Here is a 25002-nt window from a genome sequence, read left to right on the forward strand (position 1 = left end):
GATGACTAGTTTAATAACTCTTTTAGGAAGAGAATCCCAGTCCTGCGTATGTCAGCTGTGTAGCTGCCGATGCTCTGTGTTGCTATGTGGGAAGGTTGAGGCACGACAGAGTGGCGCATGTGTGATGTCACGCGGTGAGTGGGGGAGCAGCATGGACAAAACAATTGTCCGTTTCTGCGTGTGAGTTGATCCACCGAGCGCATCACTTGCGGGCTGGGGGCCACTGTACACACGCCTGATTATCTGCTGAGGTGATTGGCTTCAGCCAACTTTAGTCAGGCATGTGTATGAACTTTAATCCACCCTTTCTATTTAATTCTCTTTAAAGAGACACTGAAGCGAGTAAAAAACTCGCTTCTTCTCTTATATTCAGCAGGGGCATGTGTGCCCCTGCTAAACCGCCGCTATCCCGCCGCACAACGGGGATCCCTTACCCCCCAAACCCACCCCTGCAAAATCTACGACACGATTTTTGCTCCTAGAGGCAGGGCTAACGGCTGCAGCCCTGCCTCACAGCACGTCTATCAGCGGCGCATCGCCGCCTCTCCCCCGCCCCTCTCAGCGAAGGAAGACAGAGAGGCGGGGGAGAGGCGGAGATACGCGCTGACAGACGCGTGAGAGGCAGGGCTGCGGCCGTTAGAAGAGATTCCCGGCCAGGACGGAGGGGATTTGGGGGGTAAGGGACCCCCGTTGTGCGGCGCGATGGCGGCGGTTTAGCGGGGGCACACATGCCCCTGCTGAATATAAGAGAAGAAGCGAGTTTTATACACGCTTCAGATTCTCTTTAAGCCATTAGCAGCTTCAATTGAGCTATCTCATTTGAGATAAGTGCACTGCTGTTGACCTCAGTTGGCAGAACGGGTTGTGCTGTACATTTTTGGAATGCTTTGATCTCTGGTAGCAGAATATATAGAAACTGAACCCAGACAGCCTCTGTTATTGTCTCACACTGCCCCCTAGTGACAACAAGTGGCCATAGATACACATTACAGCAGTACTAATTAGAAGGAGGGAAATGTAACAAACACAAAATAAAAAAAATAGCTAAAATAAATTGGCCTGGATAACTTGCAAGCCTCTAAATAAATTGGCTGCAAAAGGGTTAAACAATACCAGTCCTGCCCATCTTACTGGCTTCAGTAGTGTCTGAATTACACACTTAAAACAAGCGTGCAGCTAATCTTGTCAGAAACATCTCATCTGCATGCTGGTTCAGGGTCTATGGCTACAAGTATTAAAGGCAGAGAATCAGCAAGACAGACATGCAATGTGTATTGCTTAAAATTAAGTAGGTCAGCCTCCATATCCCTCATCTCAGGTTCCCCTTAAAGTGGTCTGAAACTCTGATATAACATCATACAGTTATCATATTTGCTTTTGTGCACAAGTAATATTGTCTGTCTACAAATTACAAGTTTCCAAACTATTTTTTTCTTACCCTTATCTGCTTTTTATTATATATTAAAATCTTCTAATTAGCTATTCTGAACTCTGTGTGTGTGCCTGAAGCAGAAACAGTTTCTCAGAGAGTGTTTGTTTACATTCCAGTATTGATACATTTGCGTTTAACTAAAAAAGATACTGTTATCTCCAGTTTGGATGCGGATTTGAAGCTGAATAGCAGGAGAAAGTGCTTTGTTTAACCATTGCAGTGATGTTCTGCTAGAATTTGTTTCTGGGATAGTAGCTTGCAAGCTGTGAGGAATCTTTAAGAGCAAAGTAGAAATGCTGGCTTTCAGACCACTTTAAATAAAAATATTCAGGGACTTCTCTACAAAGCATCACCCCAAAATTTGATTTTTTTTTAACCTGCAGTGACTGGATAGTGCACTGGTAGTGGCTGGATAGTGTACTAGTTAAGGGCCCTGCCTCTAACACAGTAGACCTGGATTTAAATCTTGGCTCTTCCTGTTCAGTAAGCTGCACCTATTCAACTAGATTCCCTAACACGGCCACTGCCTATAGAGCACGTTGTAGTGGCTGCAGCTCTGGCGCTTTGAGTCCACCAGGAGAAAAACGCAATACAAATGTTATTTGTCTTGTGTAGCTAGCATACAGCATAGTTAATTTACATAACCTGTTGTAAGACTGATGCTGCACATGCTAATGGGAGTATGGCTGTAGTATGAGATTATAGGACCACAAAGGTATCAGTTTACAGCAGCAGAGATTCCATATTGAGGGCCATCAAACGGGGTCAATAGAGGGGAAAGATCTCAGCTGTCAGAGGGGCAGCATTAACCTGCGTTATCTCCAGACCTGCCGAGAGATTCACTCAGCATTAAGTATCACAATGTATTTCCCTCTACAAATTGGAGACTAGATAAACAGTGCGGAGAGGCTGTGTTACAGCATCAATGGCATTCGCAGAGATCCTGGGATACAAGACTTCACAGGCACCTCTCCGCTGTCACACAATACCGCCGCCACTGCTCGTAAATCCACAGTCACAAACCCGAAAATGAAATCTAATATTTTGCATAAACTGGTCACTAATCTGGGCGATGTGAGCAGAGCACAAAATAAAATCCACATAAATCAGTGAGAACTGCCTGTCGAAATGACCTGTACCTCCTTTCAAATGGAAGAGGATGCAAGGGAAAGTAACGAACTGTACTCCTGGGATTCACTATTGGTTAGTCACTCTGGGTATTTCAAATCCTATCCCATAGAGCCACATTAATCCATGCCATGCACTGATGAGGACTAGCCAGTCTGAAACAGTCTGTATGCATGATGGATTATTGTGGCTCTGTACAACAAACAAGCTAATACATCAATGCATTCCAGCAGTTCTGGAGGTGTGGCTAGCTTTCAGGAACAAAGGATAATTTGCATATTCAGCAGTGATGCATTGTGGGAGAATTCTAAGAGCTCGCTCCAACCGTAATCGCAAATATGTTCAGTTTTAAGAAGGCAAACTTGTTTTTTGATCCATTTTAGCCCCTTACACACTCCTGGGAGTTCTGGTTCATCATAAGCTTGCTGGGCAATCCGCAAAAACTTTTATTGGAAGTTTTAATAGAGAAGGTAGAGAAGGGTTAGAATCTCCTATGTTCTCTTCGCTGTCAGTGTCCCTGAAGGAAGAGGCTTCTTCCTTCCTGTTGAGTAATACACTTTCTTTTAATGTGTAGTGTACCCATACTTAAAGTACACCTACAGTGAATTTAAAAGTATTTAAAGTGGATCCGAGATGAAAAACTAACTATTACAAGTAACTTGTCTATATATCTTATCTAAAGTTTAGGCTACACAGCATATCTATCTGCAAACAGCTTCAACAGTGTATGAATATTTATTCCTGTGATACAATGAGAGCAGCCATGTTCTGTTAGTCACATTGTCACAGGCTGAGGGCTGGAGATGCTATCAGCTTGCCTGTGTGTAAATTCAGTCTTCTCTCCTCCTCCCCTCTGCCTCTGAAATCAATGGCTAGTAACACCTCCTCCTCACCTACCTAGACTGAGCTCCTATAAGCTCTTGCCAAGGCACTGTGAAAAGCTGTGGGCGAGGCTTGTTTAGTTTATAGGGAAGTATTAAAACAAAAAAAAAAAGTATTTGGCTTCAGGAATGCCCCATAAACTATGTGAAAGGAACACAATTATGCAATAAGTAAAAGTTTATATCGGATCCACTTTAATAGGAAATAGCCCCATGAAGAAGGTTGCCTGTCCTCTCATTCTGCCCAGGTTGTGTGTCCTCTCATTCGGACATGTCAGAGATAATCACCTAAACCCCGTAATTCGGAGGGGAAATTGCATTGTGTGTACTGAGCATGAGACTGGTACTCTTTATTACTGATCAGAACCTTATTTTCAGTTCTTTTAAGCACAGTTACCCAAGTAGCCACATAGTGACAAGAACAGGGATTAGTGTTCAGCAGGTAAGAGGTACAAGTCGTTCAGTCTGCTGCAGGCTGGGGTCGGGGAGTTTATCCAGCTTGTAGGCTGCATGACGGTAATGAGGTAGCAGCAAACACACACCTCTGTGCGATCCTGTAGAAGGCACAGAGCCTGGACTGGCAGCAAATGCTATTAGCGGCATTCCACTTTAATCATGTCTCTTCTGCAGGTAAAGGGAGATGAAAGGGATCGGCCACAAGAGCTGTAAACGTGATTTATAGCTGTGCTTTAGAAACACCGCATCGGAAAATAAGATATCGCTGGATGTGGAGTCCGCTAATCAACACAGCACAGCGCTATAATGACAGGAAGCGGCTTTCACACAAAGAAGGCAGCTATACTGATTGTTATTGATTCATATAGTGCCAACATCTAATACAAACAACACAAAGTGCAATTTACATGCTGCAAACAAAGGTAATACAGATAATAGACAGGCATACAGCGCACACAGCAGAAACAGCGAGGAAATACCTGTATATAGCAATACTATGATAAATTAGGAGATAGGGCCCTGTTCATGCAAGCTTACAATCTTGAAGGTTAAAAGGAACCCATGATGAGAGACCTATGAAGGCTGCCAGCGCCATAGAATATGTTGGCGCTTTAGAAATCAATACCAGTTGCCTGGCAGTATTGCTGACCTTTCTAGTCAGAAGTGTCTGAATCGCACACCTGAAACAAGCATGCAGTTAGGTCATTTTTTGGGGGGCAATTTCACTATCCAACTCCCATTCAAGAGAATAAACATCGCTAGGTAAGTTTGGTTTAAAAACACCTGGACAGGAAGTGCCTTTTCCTACAGATAGCCCAAGTGCAGGAAAAAGAAAATTACAGTTTCATTTGGCAAGCCAGTCTTTAAAGGGGCACTACAGTGAAAAACTGTAAAATTTAAAATATGTGCAAACATATACAAATAAGAAGTACATTTTTTTCCATAGTAAAATGAGCCATAAATTACTTTTCTCCTATGTTGCTGTCACTTACAGTAGGCAGTAGAAATCTGAGAGAAGTGACAGGTTTTGGACTAGTCCATCTCTTTATAGGGGATTCTCAGCAGGGCTTTTATTCTTTATAAAAATATTCCCTAAAAAGGATTTTAACAATGATGCTGGCCAGCTTCCCTACTCCTTACACAGTTTTTTGGCATTCACCAGTGCAGTTTCTAGGCTAAAATGCACCCAGGGCGAGGGTGTAAAAATTGCGCCCCCACCCCCCGAGCAAGGTATGGGTGCCCGCAGAATAGGTTAGCCAGGTCTAGTTGCACTTAGTATAGGTCCCCCCAGTATAGGTAGCCAAGAATAGGTACCCCAGTATAGGTAGCCAGGCATAGGTGAGCCAGTATAGTTGCCCCCGCTATAGGTTAGCCAGGTAGGTGCCTCCAGTATAGGTAGCCAGTATAGTTGCCCCCAGTATAGGTAGCCAGTATAGTTGCCTCCAGTATAGGTTAGATAGGCAGGCGCCCCCGGTATAAGTTAGATAGGTAGGTGCCCCAGTACAGGTTAGCTAGGTGGGTGCCTCTAATATAGGTAGCCAGAATAGTTGCCCCCAGCATAGGTTAGATAGGTAGGTGCCCCCAGTATAGGTTATTTAGGTAGGTGCCTGCAATATAGGTAGCCAGTATAGTTGCCACCTGTATAGGCTAGCTAGGCAGGTGCCCCCAATACAGGTTAGATAAGTGCCCCCAGTATAGGTTAGATAGGTAGCTGCCCCCCAGTATAGGTTAGATTAGGTAGCTGCCCCCCAGTGTAGGTTAGATAGGTAGCTGCCCCCCAGTGTAGGTTAGATAGGTAGCTGCCCCCCAGTGTAGATTAGATAGGTAGCTGCCCCCAGTGTAGGTTAGATTAGGTAGCTGCCCCCCAGTGTAGGTTAGATAGGTAGCTGCCCCCCCAGTGTAGGTTAGATTAGGTAGGTGCCCCCCAGTATAGGTTAGATTAGGTAGGTGCCCCCCAGTATAGGTTAGATTAGGTAGGTGCCCCCCAGTATAGGTTAGATTAGGTAGGTGCCCCCCAGTGTATGTTAGATTAGGTAGGTGCCCCCCAGTGTAGGTTAGATAGGTAGCTGCCCCCCAGTGTAAGTTAGATTAGGTAGGTGCCCCCCAGTATAGGTAAGATAGGTAGCTGCCCCCCAGCGTAGGTTAGATTAGGTAGGTGCCCCCAGGATAGGTTAGATAGGTAGCTGTCCCCTATAATGGAGGGGGGAGCCAGAGCCGCGGGGAGGGTAGCCCAACCTCTCCCAAGCGCCCTCCGTGCTCCCCCCTCAGATGCAGAGCGAGCAGCCAGGAAGCGCTGTATACAACTCACCTGCCTGGCTCCAAGCGCTGCTCTCTCGCCGCCTGTCTCCTCTCTCTGCATAGATGCGGATACACACGCTGCTTCCGGCTAAACAGGAAGCAGCGTGTGTATCCGCATCTATGCAGAGAGAGGAATCTGTGTGGATTAGTACCACACAGGAGGATTGAGCACCGACAGCCTAGGCTTAACCAGGCCAAAGGAAGGTGAGATCCACAGCACTCCCTTACGCTGTATTGGTCCATTGTAATATCAACTTTTTTTTTTTTTTTTTTTAAAAACAAACCGATAGATAACTTTATCAACACCTAGTGGAAATACTCTAAAGCAAAGGGGAAGGCAGTCACACACATCTGAACTTGAGCCAGGCCGCAGGCTCAGCCAAGAATGTTTACAGAAAGTTGAATTTTCATGTTCTGTGAAAGCCGTCTCTCCGCCCCACCAAGAAAACTTTGAGCCCCACAGAGATAGACTATTCTAATCTGCCTTCTTTATTAAAGGCCCTCTTGTAAACATCATCAGTCACCATATTTACAAAAGTGAAGTGTTTACGCCAAGAACGAATCCACTTTCTAGCCGACTGGAAGACGTGAACTTTGGAACCCGCTGTTAAATTATAAACAGTCACTAAGTGCCTGGAGCGCAGCCCCCGGTGGGTGTAAACAGCCTCCGCGTAATGGCCGATGGTAAATGAACTTAATCCGAGATAATGTACAGACAAGAGCGAGCGGCTCACTGAAGCAGAGCCAAATCTCTTCAAAACACTGAGAGGCGTTCTTACTGATGTTCAAGAAGAAAACTTTCTAAGAAAATTGTGAAGTTTAATCAATTTTTTTTAAGCTTGGCGAGATTCTCAGAAAGAAATCTATAAACGAACTTGATTCAAGTAGAAGCCCAGACTAAGTTTACTTTTGTATTGTTTTGAATGAACTAGGGGAGAACTGTAACATCTGTCTGGGATTTATTTGCCATTTGAGCTCTGCGGAGGAGATTCCGCTAACTTCCAGTTTTGTGAGCGAGGACAGGAACTGGGGTGGTCCGGACTTGTGGAGAGAAAGAACACAGGGACACTGGGAGCCCGATCTGGTGTAATAAGGATCATAAGAGTAATATATTCACAAGTGTGGGATACTGATAAAGGCAACCAATCATAGGAGCATATGGGGAAGCACTGCCCCACTTGGCCTTCTGTGTAAGAAGTGTTGGTCACGGTTCCAAAAAAAGAAAAAAAAGGTTCCAAAAAAAAAAAAAAAAAAAAAAGAAGGTTTCCATTTAAGAGTTCTTATACAGTAAGCCCCCTGTCTAGAGTCACTAAGCTACAACTATACGTAGCTAGAGGCGCCTAACAAAATTTGAATCTAATAAATATTAAAAAAAAGGACTATATAGGAGAGTAAGATGGCCCTACCTTCAAGAAGAAGATTCATGTACAAAGTTCAAAAAGTCTTATCTTTATTCTGCACTTAGAACAACGCGTTTCACAACAAATGCTGCTTCATCAGGGTAAATACGACAGTCAAACTTTGCCAAGGCGCTCTTGGCTAAACTCGACTGTCCCAATGGCATGATGAAGCGGCTCATGACACCGACCATTGCCGCATGCAGACCCCCAAAAGAAATCAAACAAGAGTTTGCCTTATTTCTGATCATGACTCTTCATAGTCTATCACAGGCATGGGCAAACGTGGCCCTCCAGCTGTTAAGGAACTACAAGTCCCACAATGCATTTGCCTTTATGAGTTATGACTGTGGCTGCCAGACTCCTGCAATGCATTGTGGGACTTGTAGTTCCTTAACAGCTGGAGGGCCACGTTTGCCCATGCCTGGTCTATCATCACTTGATAGTACTGTTGACTCGCAGTTGACTCGCAGTTGTACAGTGCCTGGTTTAATTCCCTGCCAGGACACCTGAAGTATGTATGTTCTCTCGGTGCATGAAATTGCTCCAGGTACTTTGTTACCCTCTCACATCCCTTTAATTTGCACTAGACCACAGCAGAGACGCAAGACAATGGCTGTGAAATTGTGAGTCCCCTTGAGGGACAGTTAGTGACATAGTTATTCTTTGTGCTCTGTAAAGCTCTGCAGAAAAAGTCAGTAGTGCATGAATGCATAAGGCCCGGTTCCCACTTGCACGAAAAATGGACAGTTTTCCCCAATCGAGAGCAGCATATAAATGGACATGTTGACAGATATTAGGTCAAGTACAGGATCCGTTCATATAAGTCTGTTGTCAACAGATCCACTTTCTCCATTTTGGTGATCAGGATGCACTTTTGTGCAGCGCACAATATTTCCGGAGACTGGGTGAAAGTCGGACATGTACCGTATGTATGTATGTTTCTATGTATGTATGTATGTATGTATGTATGTATGTATGTATGTAGGACTTGTCCGGTGCAACGGAGACAGTCTGACTAGGGGTTTGCGTATTGGACAGAAACAGCGGATCCACTGTGCATGAAAGGAATCCAATAGAGTGTAAGCAGAGCCTTACAGCAATAATAATAGTATAATAGTGATCTAAATTGCAATTCAAAACATATACTGTTTGCAAACCCAGAGTGACCTCTCAGAGATTCTGTATATTGTGAACCTTGCAATTTCCATGATCGCCCCCCTCTGTCACTACCAGCAGTAGGTATAACCATGAATAGGGGGAGGATAGTAAAGGTAGGGGTGTGGCATAGAATACGGCCACATAAAAGGCTCAAGTAAGTCCCACTTCCAGAATCGCCTGACAAATGATGAAGTAGGAGTTGGGCCAATTCTGATTTTCTGCATCAATGTCACTGGACAGAAATTTGGGCCTCTAGGCTCTCATGGATATGGCAATTGAAACATGCCTATTACTTCAGCAGCCAAGATCACTGGAAATGCTCCTATTTCTTAGTATGCAGTTTTCACACAAGTGAAATTCTGATTATGAATCCTTTCACCATGGGTTTGTTTTGTACAGAACAGAAACATAACAGGTATACTTGAAAATCGTCACACAACCCTGTAATAATGACAGTATATTGGTAATGTTTGTGAATACGAACCTGAGTTTAGGTCCCGCCCAGGGTTGAAGGCTCGGTTGTTGACCGTCGTAGACAGTCTGTCACAGCTGATCGTTTTGGAAACATTGGTGTTGAAATTGCCATCGAAGCTGAATATAAAATATTACAAAAATGGAACATGAAATTCTTGTGTTATATAGAATCTATATAGTAAAATGTCAAATGTAAAGAAGAACTTTAATGATGTAACTTCATTCCCATCAGTAGCGTATACCCCCTCTTTCCCATAAGAAATCTTTACCTTTTCTCAAGTAGATCATCAGGATGGTCTGTATGGCTGATATTGTGATGAAACCCCTCCCACAGTGTGATGTCAGGACCAAGGTCCTGACAGTTTGCTGTCTGTGAATCTATTTGCATTGTGGGAAATAGCAGCTATTTCCAACTGCCAAAGAACCAATATCTCTCTCTGTGCATAGAACTCTCAGTACCACCTGGCAGAACTAAAGAGGTTGCCACCGGTGATAAAATTTCAGCATGTAAATCGGGAGAGGAATGATTTTACAATGGGCAAACATTTAATAATCTATAAATACATATTATAAAAAACAAGCAATTAAAATAATTTTGTTATTTTCACTACAGTTCCTCTAACTCCAAGTGGTATCCTTGAATTGAATTAGCTACTAAATAAGACTTGCTATTTCTACCTTTTAAATTTTACCGGTACAAATTCCTCTGTAGCTAGCCAAGACCGTATGATGCCTGGGTTCATCCTGGAAATGCTAAAATGCCTATAACAGGTTGTAAAGCACATCATTCAAAAGTTAGTTGCAACAACTATTATATAAGGTTCTCTACAAATCCTGAAAATCTCTTATTAAATATACAGTTCAAGGAAACCTATGAGGAATATGGGGCCTGTCAACTTTCCTCACTCGTAAAAGTTACCAGTTGCCTGGCTTTTACACTGTTCTGTTGGCTTCTGCAGTTTCTAACCAGTTGTAACAAACATGTGGCCAATTATGTCATATCTCCAAATGTGCACATACTTTCTTCGGCTCAGTGATTCTAGAAGTATTTGAGGTAGAGGTTTAAAACAGGGGTCAAAATCATTTGTGATATTATTATTATTAAGTATTTATATAGCGCCGACATATTACGCAGCGCTGTACAGTATGTATGTGTATATGTGTATATGTGTATATGTGTATATGTATATATGTGTATATATATATATATATATATATATATATATATATATATATATATATATATATATATATATATATATATATATATATATATATATATATATATATATATATATATATATATATATATATATATAGTCACTAACTGTCCCTCAAAGGAGCTCACAATCTAATCCCTACCATTGCCATATGTCTAGATTATGTAGTGTAAGTACTGTAGTCTAGGGCCAATTTTAGCGGGAGCCAATTAACTTATCCGTATGTTTTTGGAATGTGGGAGGAAAACGGAGTGCCCACGCAGCCACGGAGCGAACATACAAACTCTTTGCAGATAGTGCCCTGGCTGGGATTCGAACCAGGGACCCAGCGCTGCAAGGCGAGAGAGCTAACCACTATGCCACCGTGCTGGACTTCCTCAAAAATTCCATGGGTCAAACAAACTACCATATGTTTCTTAGTATATGCACCTAGTCTCCATAGTTTATTACAGGGCTGTGGAGTCGGAGTCGTGGAGTCGGGCAATTTTGGGTGCCTGGAGTCGGAGTCGGGAAATATGCACCGACTCCTAATGAATTTGTAACTGTAATTAAAATAGAAAATATGATAAAATGTTCTATTTCTCAGATAATAGTCATTAAAAATAATGTATATATACAGTAATAGCTGTGCTCAGTCCACAAAAATGAAATAAACCAATCAAAATGAGTTACTTGTGCTGCTTCAATAAAGCAGTCCCCATATTTTTAAAGTCAGATATACATATCTGATTGTGACTGTATATATGATGTGTACACAGGAATCTCTTATATATACGAAATACCATCTATGCTGTAAGAATAAAGCCTGATGTGTAGCTGTGTCATTAATACAGATGGTCAATGAGATGAAAATAATTCTGCATTGATGCTGGTTTATGCAAATGTATGCACTCCCTTTGCTCATGAAATCAAATAATTTGATATGTTAAAATTTGGTTTGGTGACTACAAATTAAAGGGTACCTGAGACGGATGAAAAGTAAAGTGTTATACATACCTGGGGCTTCTTCCAAATCCCTTCAGGCTAGTCAGTCCCTCACTGTCCTCCACCACCACCTGGATCTTCTGCTATGAGTCCAGGTAATTCAGCCAGTCAGAGCAGTCTGGCTACGTGCCACTTCCCACAGGCAGGAGCATTCTGCACCTGCGTAATAGTGCTGCACAGGTGTAGTATGCTCCTGGCGGCGGAGTGTGTGCATGCGCACTATACCAGACTGGCCCAAGTACCTGGACTCATAGCAGAAGATCCAGGTGGCGGAGGAGGACAGCGAGGGACTGATTAGCCTGAAGGGGGCTGGAGGAAGCCCCAGGTACGTATAAAACGTTAATTTCATCTGTCTCAGGCTTACTTTGTTACACAGTAGTACTATACTCTACATATGCACTCCCCACAGAGCTGCAGGGAATCCACTGAGAATGCTGTGCACATTGAACACAGAGGTGTTGTCTGTTTACAATCTCCTCATTCCCCTGCAGAGTACCTGCACATCATTCTTACATGTACCCACACTTACATTGCCTAGGGCCTGATAGATGTTCTTTGTTCCGGTCTGTACCTTTTACAAGTACTCTTACCAAGGACTAGTTTTAGTCTAAAGGGAATAAATATAGTAGTCTACATATCCTTCTCACTTCAGTTGTCTTGTAAAATTCCTAAGAGTTGGCAGTTAAGAGACGAATTTCACGTTACATACTGTTAATCAACAAAATTGTAATATGCAAATTAGAGGAGTCGGAGTTGATGGAATCCTAAACTGAGTAGTCGGAGTCGGTGGATTTTTGGACCAACTCCACAGCCCTGGTTTATTATGTTGGGAAAGTATTCAGACCTTCTTGTTGAATCTTCTTGATCTGTACAGTGATCTGCAAAATTGGCTCTCCAGCTGTTAATGAACTACAAGTCCCACAATGCATTTGCCTTTATGAATCATGACTGCGGCTCTCAGACCCCAGCAATGCATTGTGGGACATGTAGTTCCTTAAAGCAGTAGGATTACCCATACTATGCTAGGAAAAAAAACACATACTGTATATAAGTAGATAAATACTTGATCTACTTACATAACATGTATTGAACTATCCACGTTTTGATTTCAGTTAATGTTCTATAGTAAATGAAGAGAATTCTGTTCCTGGTAGGACCCATGTCTTTTGCCCACAGTTTAGGCTAAATCCTGATGTCATTTCAGCCCTTTACTTTTTTCTTTTCTCCTCCAATCGCTGAGTCCCCTCAGCCTTACTTGTAAACACAAGTGAGCAGAGGATCATGTTTCAGATAAGCAGCTAGGCAGGGAAATAAAGGGAAGAGGAGGAACATATGATAAAAAGAACCCCCATCATGCAACTGTTTGGCACTGACTACTAAAGGGCTAGTGCGCCTTAAGTATGTGATCACTCCAAATCATAACAGCAGAAAACGTTTTGAAAGTTTTGAATGCAGGATTAGCATCTTTATCACTTAATACACTCAGACCAGTTGCTGTTGAAATTCCTGTACTCTGACACTATGTTAGAACAGGAGGCTTATAGATGTTACGTCAGATCCCAAAGGTGGCCATTTTGGGATCTGGACGGCCGATACTCGAACTGGCCCACTAATGCAGCCAGTATTTGACCTGAGCAGTGCTGGCTGGCCAAATCCCAAAAATCAGTAAAGTGCAGCGGTTGTGTCTGCAGGCCCCAGGCTCCTCTAACTTGTGCACACTGCGTCCTGATGTCCGCTCCCCGTTTCCACCTACAGTGATGGTATGCTGGCGCTTTATGAATGTAACAAATAAATAAAGGGGGCAGCTCCTCCCAGCAGCATATATGTGTGTGGCATCTTCGGCATCTTTTGTAGCGTACAGAGGTTAGAGGAGCCTTGGGACTGCAGGCAACACTGCACCCACCAACATAAATAAATGTCATTAGATACCTTAATTACAACATAAGGAAGGTCTAACAGGGATGCTGGCTAATTTATGACAAATGAATAAGACCACTTGTTCGCTTAAATTAAACATCGCACAACAAAGAATGGTGATGAGACATCATAAAAGCAAAGTGCAATAGTTAACTAGAAGCAGAGTACATACAATATTTGTCATAGGTTAAAAAGAATTGTGGCATTTAAAACCCATCGTACCGTCACAAATTGTAATCTACAGTTTTGAACCAATGTATATGTTACGGCCAGAACCCGAAGTGTGGCCACTTCGCGTTCTGGCCGGCCAATGTGTGAAGTGGCCGCAGCGCAGCGGCCAATGTTAGAAATGGAATGATTACACTAAGCTACAATGTATTTTACGGCCGTCTCGATGCGGCCAAATGTATTAGAAGTTGGTTAATTTAATGAAATATAGCCGGCGGCAATGTAATAGATGAAGCCGCCGGCTATCGCACTGCCTCCTCTCCTCTCCCTGCCTCCTATACAATATACGGAGCAGCTGGGGACATGCGTGTCCCGGAGATTCGTTCGTCGCGGCAGGGGAAGCAGAGCGGGGAGGCTGCAGACATTGCTTCTGCCAGCACCCGCTCTGCAGGAACGGCAGGATTCCCCTGCCGCGACGAACGACTCTCGGGGACACACGTGTCCCCGGCTGCTCCGTACATTGTATAGGAGGCAGGGAGAGGAGAGAGGCGGGGGGAGGAGGAGAGGAGGCAGTGCAAAAGCCGGCGGCTTCATCTGTTACATTGCCGCCGGCTATATTTCATTAAATTAACCAACTTCTAATACATTTGGCCGCAGCGAGACGGCCGTAAAATACATTGTAGCTTAGTGTAATCATTCCATTTCTAACATTGTCCGCTGCGCTGCGGCCGCTTCACACATTGACGGGCCAGAACCCGAAGTGGCTGGCCAGAACGCAAAGTGGCCACATTTCGAGTTCTGGCCGTAAAATATACATAGTGTCCCTTTTGTTAGTCTTTGAGCAATATGAATACAGTGACGAGAAGATCACTTAAAGAGACTCTGAAGCCTCTTTTTTTACCTTATTTTGTTATAAAGTCGTCTTCATCAACTTCCAAGTGGAATCGCTGCATTCCTGCGGCAGAACGAGTGATTTATTGCTGAGAAATAGCCCTGCAAAGTTCCAGGACTCGCAGCGCTTTGCCTCCTTCACAGTCAATCTCCGCCTCCCTCAGTCTACTTTCAGTGAGAGAGGCGGAGATTGATTACGGAGAAGGCAGAGCTACTGCGCACAGCTCTGCCACCCCAGGACAGCAAAATCTGCGACCTGCAAAGTTGTGGAACTTTGCAGGTCTATTTCTCGGTAATGAATCACTCATCTGCTGTGGGGATGGGGCAATTCCACTTGGACATTAATGCTGAAGAGGACTTTATAACAAAATAAGGTAAAAAAATGAGACTTCAGTGTCTCTTTAAACTGTGTCCACACAAGCAGAAATGTGTAGGCACAGGGAGATCAGTATAGTTATTAGGTATATTTTTTACTGTTAATAGTGAACCTGTGCTGGTTCATACGCTTGTGTAGAGTTTGTCCTGTTTCTCCCCCATAAGTTCCTTTGGGGCATGAAATCTTCCAACACAACCCTTCACCGACTAGTACTATAACGGTGTTCACTGGTCACATGACTACTGTTGGTTGGGGGTTAGGTGAAAAAAAGGTATTTGGCCTGTATAGTCTTAGTTTCAAATTACTTTACAGGTTCACAGTAAAATGTTGGAGAAAGGGGAGAATCATTTGCACCTTGGATTCCCTGGAAAGGGCTATCTGGCCAGTATATATAGAGAAGGCCTGTGAACCTCACATCTCTAGGCTTTAAACCAGTGTTGGGTCAGACAGGAATGTCACTCTTGTATCAACAATTTTATCCATGGTTGAGCACCGAGCCTACACCAGCCCGCCACAGTCTACTGCAAGACAAATACAGAACTCCACAATCCGCTGCCATTTGTTAGTTGTCGTAGACACAAAATGATACGCAGATTCGGGACAGGATGGTGCCAGCAGGACTTAAAACGCACAGGGGGAGGGAGCCTGTAGTACAAAATGCCAAAGCGCAACGCCATCAATTAGGAGGAAAAGCTACAAAGAATCAGCTGCGTTTCGACAGCCTATAGTACACGGCGTTGAAAGAACCTACCAACTCAAAAACAAGAAAACCTCCTAGCTTCAAAGTCGCGGAAAACAGCGTGAAGCTTCCCCAAAGAGTTAAAAAATAATGTCGGAGAGGAGGAAAGCGATTTTCCTGGCGAGTTAAATGACAGTGACGACAAAGAGCCCCCGAAACAAGCCTCGGCGTAGCCTCAGTCTGGGAAAAAGCGAAGAAAACAGACATATATAGCACCGTAATTGGTTTCTGCACTGACTTTCAAGAGATCAAAAAGCAGCCAGAAAATAATTTTCAAGGGAAGTTGCATTTAGAACAAGGAGGAGGGGGGAAAAAATTGATGGGGGGGGGTGAGATTGTGTAGAGAGAGAGAGAGAGAGAGAGAGAGAGAAAAAAGTGCCTTCTGGATTTGCTTTAATGAAGAAGCGATCGAAAGAGACCTCCCAAGGGAGAAAACAGCATCACGACGCCCACTTTGATCTGCACCCCTCGGAGATATCCACTCCCCGGTAGCAGGCAAGATGCTGGCTGTGATTGACAGCTGCTGTGATGTAGAGGTGGCTTTGAACTTCAGATGCTTAATTCCCATCAGGCTGCCGTCGTTTCTGTTCCCCCTCTGCAGGATTTACAAGCTGGAAGATCAGCCATGCGGAAGATGAAATGGACTCGCAGGAGCTTTTGAATCTGCACATCAAGCCTGCGCTGGCTGTGGCCGAGGCCAGTTTTGATGTGGCCTGACTTCATGCTGGAAGCCAGTACAGCCTTAAAGCAATATATAAAGAAAAACAAAACAAACCCTTAATAGGAATGGATAATTTGTTTATTTTACTATGCACCAGTTTCATTTTATTGTTGTAATCGGGTAAATATAAATATTTCATATTTACCCTGAGCTGCGAATAGCACGTGCCAAAGAAACGCTAGAAAACTATCAAGGTCAATTAGCCCTCTGTTGCTGTTTGATCATATTTACGCCATACTGCAGTCTGACTCACACAGGAGGGGAGGGCACACTGCCGCCAGCCCTACTTTCCGGGCAATTTCACATGGAAAGCTATTACAAGCATTAAAGTGGAACTGAACTCAGAACTTCCTCTGTGCTCTGAAAGATAAGAAACCGCATAATAACCTTTAAGGGACACCCGAGGTGAAAATTAAATAAATGAAATAAACAATTGTATCTATTCTCCTCCTCCTAAAAATGACTGTTTAAGATATTCCACAGTTTTATTTTATATTTAAATCTACTTTTTGAGTTTTTACTGCTTTATTGTTTTTGCTCAATGACACATTCATTGAAGTATGCCAGAGCTAAAATCTATGAACTATTGATCCTTTTTATATTTTTCCTGCTCTCAGAAGCCATTTTGTGCTAGGAAAGTGTTTAATAGTTGTAATTTCTTATCAGTGAGGGTCACACTGTAATATGACCCAGTCCTGACAGAAACAGCCACTTACATACCTGATGTTTAACTCTTTCAGGCATAGAAAAAAAAAAAAAAAAAGGAACACAGCATAGTTATTTGTGTGCTTGGCACTGTACATACACAGGTCTATCATCATGTCACCTTGGGTGTCCTTCAACCTCCCTGGCGTTCTGATTTTTTCCTGATTTTAATGTCTAAAGCCCCATCTACACGATATGATTCTTTGTACGATTCGATTACGACCCTATTTACGATCCAATTAAATCATTTTATTTTAATTTTATTTAGGAATCGACTTCAGTATAGTTGATCAAAAGGCAATCAAATTAGTGGCCCACACACTACAAGCGATATCCTATGCGATTCACCTTCACAGTCGATCTAACCAATGTTGTGTCTCCATGCACTAAATGCAAAAATTGATTCACTGGAATGACATGTGAACAGTAGCAGTTTCCCGTGCGACTGACCGATAGCTTGCATCCTGCTCGACTAAGGGCCCGTTTCCACTATAGCGTTGCGGAATCGCCGGAGAATCACCGCAGGCAAATCGCATGCGGGTGCGCTTCCGCATGCGTTTTTTGCCGCGATTTCGCATAGGTTAGGGTGATGCGGTTTTAACCATGTCACTGCCTGTGTGAATTAACATGGGTACCTATGCGAAATCGCATGCGAATTCGCGGCGAAAAACGCATGGGGAAAACGCATGCGATTTCCCTATTAAATACATTGCGTGCGATTCGCCTGCATTCCACACGCAGGCGAATTCTGAGGGCCCATTTCCACTATAGCGTTGCGGAATCGCCGGCGAATCACCGCAGGCAAATCGCATGCGGGTGCGATTCCGCATGCGTTTTTTTCTGCGATTTCGCATAGGTTAGGGTGATGCGATTTTAACCATGTCACTGCCTGTGTGAATTAACATGGGTACCTACGCGAAATCGCATGCGAATTCGCGGCAAAAAACGCATGGGGAAAACGCAAGCGATTTCCCTATTAAATACATTGCGTGCGATTCGCCAGCATTCCACACGCAGGCGAATTCTGAGGGCCCTAGCATGCAGATTTTTTCTGCATAGAAAAACGTTCAGGAAAACGGACAAGTGGAAACAGTCCCATCCACTTGTACTGGCTATGCGAATTCGCATGCAGGCAACGCATGCGAATTTGTGATAGTGGAAACGGGCCCTGAGGGCCCTAGCATGCAGATTTTTTCTGCACATAAAAACGTTCAGGAAAACGGACAAGTGGAAACAGTCCTATGCACTTGTACTGGCTATGCGAATTCGCATGCGGGCAACGCATGCGAATTCGTGATAGTGGAAACGGGCCCTAAGCTGGTCAATTCCACATGAAATCAGCCACTTTTCATTGATTGGCAATTCCGGAACGCATGATTCTCTCTCGATTCTATGAAATGATTGATTCGAATAGTCGATTGTACAGCCAAATCATTAGATGTATGGCTACCTTTAGGCTAAACTCTCTAAATCAGAGGTGCCCATACTTTTTCAGCGTGAGAGCTACTTTAAAAAAATTAGCAAGTCAAAATGATCTACCTATGTACAATTTTAGGAGCACACTTGTATATACTGAATGGAAAAATGTAGTGGGGCCGGGATCTACCATAAGACCTTTGCGATCTACCGGTAGATCGCGATCTACCTAATGGGCACCGGTGCTCTAAATAGACACTGTGCATTTCTCTGTTTTTCTTCTGTCCTGTGCATGAGTTCAGGTCCACTTTAGGCTCCCTGCACACTGCAAATCCGTTTTCTGATTCTGTTTCCGATTCAGATTTTCAATTCCGATTTTCCCTGAATACATTTAACAGAAAAACGAATTAAAAAACGCAGCATGCAGTAAAGAGTAAAAATCGGAATCGGAGATAAAAAACGATTTAAAAGCGGAATCGGAATAGGCCTCAACGCGCAAGAGGCCTCAATGAGGGCTTTAAAGCTCTAGAAATAGGTCAGGACAACATAACTATAAGGCTAGGCCAGTTCATACTACATGCTTTGAAAAAGCTTTTTTTAATGCCTAAAAAAGTGCTAGTGAAAGTGCTAGTAAGTGCCGGTCAACTCCTGCTGTACAGGCCAATCAGGGCCTGGTAAAAGCTCCAGTGAGTGCCAAGCAACTATGACAGTCAACTGTAACAATTTTTTCCAGTACATCCACTGAATGTTTCCTCCACAATGCAAGCCAAATAAGGCTATAAAAGACTGTATGCCAGACTCAACTAAACTCAAAATTGAAAAAATTCTATTTCCAATCAGGGTGACGAGTGAGTATAAGCAGTGTATAGAAGCAACACACTGGTCAGAAAACCTGTTTCATAGGCCAAATGTGCTGCCACTGCATAACTGCTCAATTCTTCTTCCCTGTGCATTTAGCTGGTGGGTGGATCAAACTTTAAGAATCTCAATCTGTGAGAAGGAAAGTTCTAAGGATGTATTTTGTATGGAAAGGGGAGGGGTAAGAGAAGCAGGAAGTGTCCCGCAGCAGGCTGCTTTTAGGGAATACAACAGGAATTGGCCAAAAATGAATCAATGATTGTTTCGGTAAACAGTGCGTGTCTGTATGAGGTTTTACACGGAGTGCTGTGCTTTTTAGGTGAGTATAAGGGCTGGTTCAGAAAGGCGCGCAGAGAAGCATTTGACAGTTCTTCCTGACATTTGTTACGCGCAGGGCTGTGGAGTCCGTACAAAAATCTTCCAACTCTGACTCAGACTCCTCAGTTTATGAAACCACGACTCCGACTCCAACTCCGGGTACCCAAAATGGCTCCGACTCCTTAGTCTAATACTTTACAGTGCTGTGGATTTTGTACAAAAATCATCCGACTCCCGACTCCTCAGTTTATGAAATCAACGACTCGGACTCCGGGTGACCAAAATTGCCCCGACTCCAACTCCACAGCCCTGGTTACGCGTCACATTTTTGTGCGGTTTCAGATCCTGGAAAATCGGGAATAAAACACAGCACTTGAGCCAACGATGGTAAGCCATGGTACCAAGAGCTGTCCATTTGAAGGAGCAGTACTTAAATGACGAACACTGCGGCTGTCATTTGCCGCCTGTGTGAACAAGCCCTTAAAGTGAGCCTGAAGCAAGAGGAATAAAAGGAGGCGATTTGGATGCAAATCACGGCTAATGTAAGTCAAAGGGGCCGCATAAAATCAGCGTTACAAACGCAGAAATTTGCGTCGCGAACACATGTGACGTGGGCAGTTTTCAAATTGCAATGCATATTTTCGCATAAAAAAGTATATGTGAAATGCGTATCCACATTAAGAATGTATGCGGATTTCTGTACGCGATTCGAATAATGCTACTGGAAATAGGTCCTATAGCCATTTGAGGTTCCGCCCGTCCGGCGGATCAGTCAAAAACAGTCTTAAGCCTAATTTACACGGTACAATCTTCCGTCAGATCGGATCTATTAGACGGTTCTACTAGATAAATTCCAACCAGTCCAATCAGATTGCATAAGTTTTTGCAATAGATTTTGGGTACTTATTAAAGCAAAATCTATCGCAAAATTGATCTGAAACAATTTGGACATATACACACGATGCAATTTCTTATTAGATCTATCTAATAGATCCGCCTATCTGATGGATAATTGTACTGTGTAGATGAGGCTTTATCAATCTCCCGACAGCCTGTACTCACTACTGTCGGCAGAACGACCAACCCGCGGGAGGATCTGACAGACCCGCCGTTTGTTACAATAGTGCGTGTTGCAAAACAATGGCAAATCGAATTGAATCCCGATCGGACATGTTGGATTTAATCGGATCGTAAATAGAATCGTAATCGAATCACACAAAGAATCGTATCATGTAGATTGGGCTTCACACTGTAGCTGACTGATAAGATTGTGGTTGCAGTACAAATGATCAGATTGTCTTGCTTGTAATTAAACTAATTACTGAGCAAACAAAGTAGAAAAAGTAAAGATGGCCATACACTAGGCCGATTACCCGCCGATCGACAGCAGATTCGATCACTGGGATCGAATCTGCTGTCAAATCGTTTACGCAACACTCTAATTTTCGATGTATTTCGGCCCGAAATAGATCGGTCCCGTCGATCGCACCGTGCAGGAAATTACAGTCGATCGCCGCGGGTAAGGAGCGCATCGCTAGCGGCGTACGACAGACGCAGGTATACATTACCTGAAGCTGGCTCCCGGCATCTTCTCCGCATAGGCTCCCGCATCCCGGCATCCGGCATAACTTCCTGTGTCACTGCAGTGACTGCGGAAGTACAAATAGAGGGCACTCTATTTCAACTTCCGCTGTCACCGGAGTGACAGAAAGTTATGCCGGGATGCGGAGAAGATGCCCGCCGGGAGCCGATGCGGGGAAGATGCCGGGACCAGGCTTCAGGTAATGTATGCGAGGCCCCGGGGGGCGATAGCGGCAGCTCAGCAGATGGTGAATCGGGCTGAAATCGATTCACAATCTGTTTGCAGTAAAGGTGGCCATACGATCCCTCTCTGATGAGATTCGATCAGAGAGGGATCTAGCTGTTGGTCGAATCTGATGGCAAATCGACCAGTGTATGGCTACCTTTATCCTCTTCCCCCTGGGATAGTAGAAAATCTGCATAGTTTACAAATCTCACTATTAAGCCTTGTACACACATTAGATAAGTCGTTTGAAATGCCCGATGAACGAAAGATTACACCATTTTGGACGACAATCGAAAAAAAAAATTGTTAAATGACAGTGTACAGATCTCCCAAACGACATTGTTCCAGAGCATGTGCTCATATTGTGCAAAATTTCACTTTCTGCTTGCATGCGCAGTTTTCGAACAGCATAATAGTTTGGAATAGGGGTGCGTGAACAACATCGTTAAAACGACTTCCTATTACTTTTTGCTGAGTAATGCTGTTTGAGTGACATTGCTGTGTGTGTGTGCCTGCCTCCTCATGTTTTAAACTTTTTATATACTTTTATCCTTTTGGCACCTCTGTATCCATACTACGCTATATCAAATCCACCCCTGGTAGAGGGGAGTTACCCCTTTTTTTCCCCTCAACTACGGAGAGCGCTTTCTTAATCCTGAGCGGGGTCAAGTCTAATCTCACCTGCCTAAAAAGTGGTTGCCTGGAGGTAACCCCGCTTTGTAAGTATAGGTTAGGACTATCATACTTCATTTCAACTACCAGTACATACTACACTATATTTGGCTCTTGGTGTCCCTACTCCCCTACTCTGTGTTCTGCTTACAGCATAGAGGGATGAGCAGGCGAGCCGATGACCGCCGAGTGGAGCACCCATCTAAAAGAGCCTGGGGAGAACACTGTGCTCTGTTTAAAACTTTGGACCATAGATAAAATTTGAGTTTCATCCCAACTTAATAGAAACCTGAAACGTTAAAATAGTACAATTAATACTTACCTGGGGCTTCCTCCAGCCCCATGTACTCCGTGGGCTCCCTCGCTGTCCTCTGGGGTCGTTTCGTTCTTCCACAATCCTCGCTGTTAAGATCTCCAGTCCCATGGGTGGGAGCATTCTGCACCTGTGAAGTACTAACAGTGCAGGTGCAGAACACTCATGGCTATGGGAGCGCATGCGTAGCTGGGCCGTGCATGCGCATTGTGACTGACAGCGACTGGAGAAATTACCGGAGAAGATTGTGCAAGAACGGAAGGGCCCGGAAACCGGTCAGGAAGCCCACAGTGTACATGGGGCCGGAGGAAGCCCCAGGTAAGTATTAAATTCTTCTACTTACAACATCTCAGGCTTCCTTTAAATCCAAAGTAAGAACATAGGATTTGATTAGGATTAGTTTAATGCTGGGAATACACCATTAGATTTTGTGTTCCATAGATCATTTCCAACATGTTCGATCTTATTTTCTGATCGATTTCTGATAGAAGTGAATGGAAATTGATAAGAAAAGATAAGAAAAACGATCGGGAAATCGATCGAAAATAAGATCGGACAGTAAATCGACAGAAATCTCATCGTGAATTCCCAGCATTACAGATACAGTAGTTTATTTGATCAGTTTATTTTCTCATAAAGTTCTCTTTGTGCTGTGGAACGTCATACTGCATGAATTCAAAATCAAAATTACATATTTTGTATAACTAATGCTAAACACAAGCATCATTTCCTAAGTATGGAAGTCCAGTTTATCCAGGAAACTGATCAGACTGGTTTGGTGAGTTCAGGGAGGAATTTTTACCACACAAAGTGGTCTTAACGTTTCTTATCAGCCTGTTTCTCCCTCCTCACACAGACGTCTGGCCTAATCAGCTGCTTACAGCACACACAATGTTTGGATTATGCGGGAATACAAAAATAATGCAGATAATTCACTTTTTTTGGAGATTGAGGGGGTATGTGGGATATGTGCTCTGACAAAGGGCGCCTGGAAACGCAGCACGACACAGGTTTAATAGAACCTCCTGAAAATTGATCCCCCAATGCTTGTCAGTAATGACTCTCTCAGAACAAGGTGCGCATTGTTACAGCAGAAGGTGTCTGCCTCCACGCTGCTCAGAATGTAAGTCCACAATCGCGGAAGGTTCATTCCACACGCAATGCGGATCTCTGGGCAAAAGTGAACCAGATGCGAGATGACCTCTGCATACCTAGAAACAGTTCTCCTGCCTGGGGGACCTAATTAATGGACTCCCCAGCCTGGCAGGTATCCCTGGAAGCGGCAGTTAAGAGGGTCAGGGCAGGTTAAGGTTAGGTTTTCCATTACGGGTAGAATCACCTCAGCGTCTGCTCAGGTTTGTCAGTTAGGGATATAGATCAGGATCAGGATTAGGCCTCACACTATGGGAGTTTCTATGCATTTTTAACACATTGTACTACAACAAGAAAAGCATTTTTAATGCACCTGATAGCAGCATTTAAAGCGGACCTGAACTCAGAGCTTTCTCGCTGCTGTAAAATATAAGAATCAGCATAATGACCTTTAAAAAAAAAAACCAACCTGTTACAGTTGATACAAATCCTTCAATAGCTCTGCAGTTTTTTCAATTTATTTATTTCAGTATTTATATAGTGCCGACATCTAACGCAGCGCTGTACAGAGTATATTGTCTCGTCACTTAACTGTCCCTCAGAGGGGCTCACAATCTAGTCCCTACCATAGTCACATGCCTATGTATGTATGTATGTGTGTATGTATGTATGTATGTATGTATGTATGTATGTATGTATGTATGTATGTATGTATGTATGTATGTGCGTATGTATGTATGTATGTATGTATGTATGTATGTATGTATGTATGTATGTATGTATGTATGTATGTGTATGTGTATGTGTATGTGTATGTGTATGCGTATGTATGTATGTATGTATGTATGTATGTATGTATGTATGTATGTGTATGTGTATGTGTATGTGTATGTGTATGTGTATGTATGTATGTGTATGTGTATGTATGTATGTATGTATGTATGTATGTATGTATGTATGTATCTATCGTGTAGTGCATGTATCATAGTCTAGGACCAATCTAGGGTGAAGCCAATTAACTTATCTGTATGTTTTTAGGATGTGGGAGGAAACCAGAGTGCTCGGAGGAATCCCACGCAGACACTGAGTACATACAAACTCCTTGCAGATGTTGACCTGGCTGGGATTCGCACCGGACCCAGCGCTGCAAGGCGAAAGCACTAACCATTACGCCACCGTGCTGCAGTGTATAGTGCAGGACTGCCAGGCAATCTGCATTGATTAAAAGGAAACAAATGTGGCCACCTCCATACTCCTCTCACTATATGCATGCCAATTATGTTGTGGTTTTCAGGCATTAATTACTGTGCAGGTTCCAACATCTCATTTCTGACCGCCACATAAACACTAGGCAGGAGGTCGTGGATCATCCATGTAAATACCAATTATTTGCAGAAATGAGGCCTGCCCTACATAGGCAATGTTAATTCCTCTGTTAATTGACTCTGTAATAAAAAAAAAAGTTCCCCTGGGAGGCATTCACCTCGGTAGGGGGAAGTCTCCGTATCCTATGGAGGCTTCCCCCGTCCTCCTCTGTCCCACGGCGGTCTCGCTGCAGCCCACTGAATGCACAGCTGA

General features: G+C 43.5%; 1 protein-coding gene across 1 annotated transcript in view; it reads right to left on the reverse strand.

Annotated features, from left to right (window-relative positions):
* CACHD1 (cache domain containing 1) overlaps positions 1-25002 on the reverse strand; it is a 212934-nt gene that overhangs the window by 76011 nt on the left and 111921 nt on the right. The window contains exon 4 of the mRNA XM_068242486.1: positions 9238-9344. Coding sequence (XP_068098587.1) covers positions 9238-9344 — 107 coding nt within the window. The remainder of the gene's footprint in view (positions 1-9237; positions 9345-25002) is intronic.

The sequence above is a fragment of the Hyperolius riggenbachi genome, chromosome 6 (assembly GCF_040937935.1).
Source record: "Hyperolius riggenbachi isolate aHypRig1 chromosome 6, aHypRig1.pri, whole genome shotgun sequence".
In the NCBI taxonomy this organism is placed as follows: Eukaryota; Metazoa; Chordata; class Amphibia; order Anura; family Hyperoliidae; genus Hyperolius; species Hyperolius riggenbachi.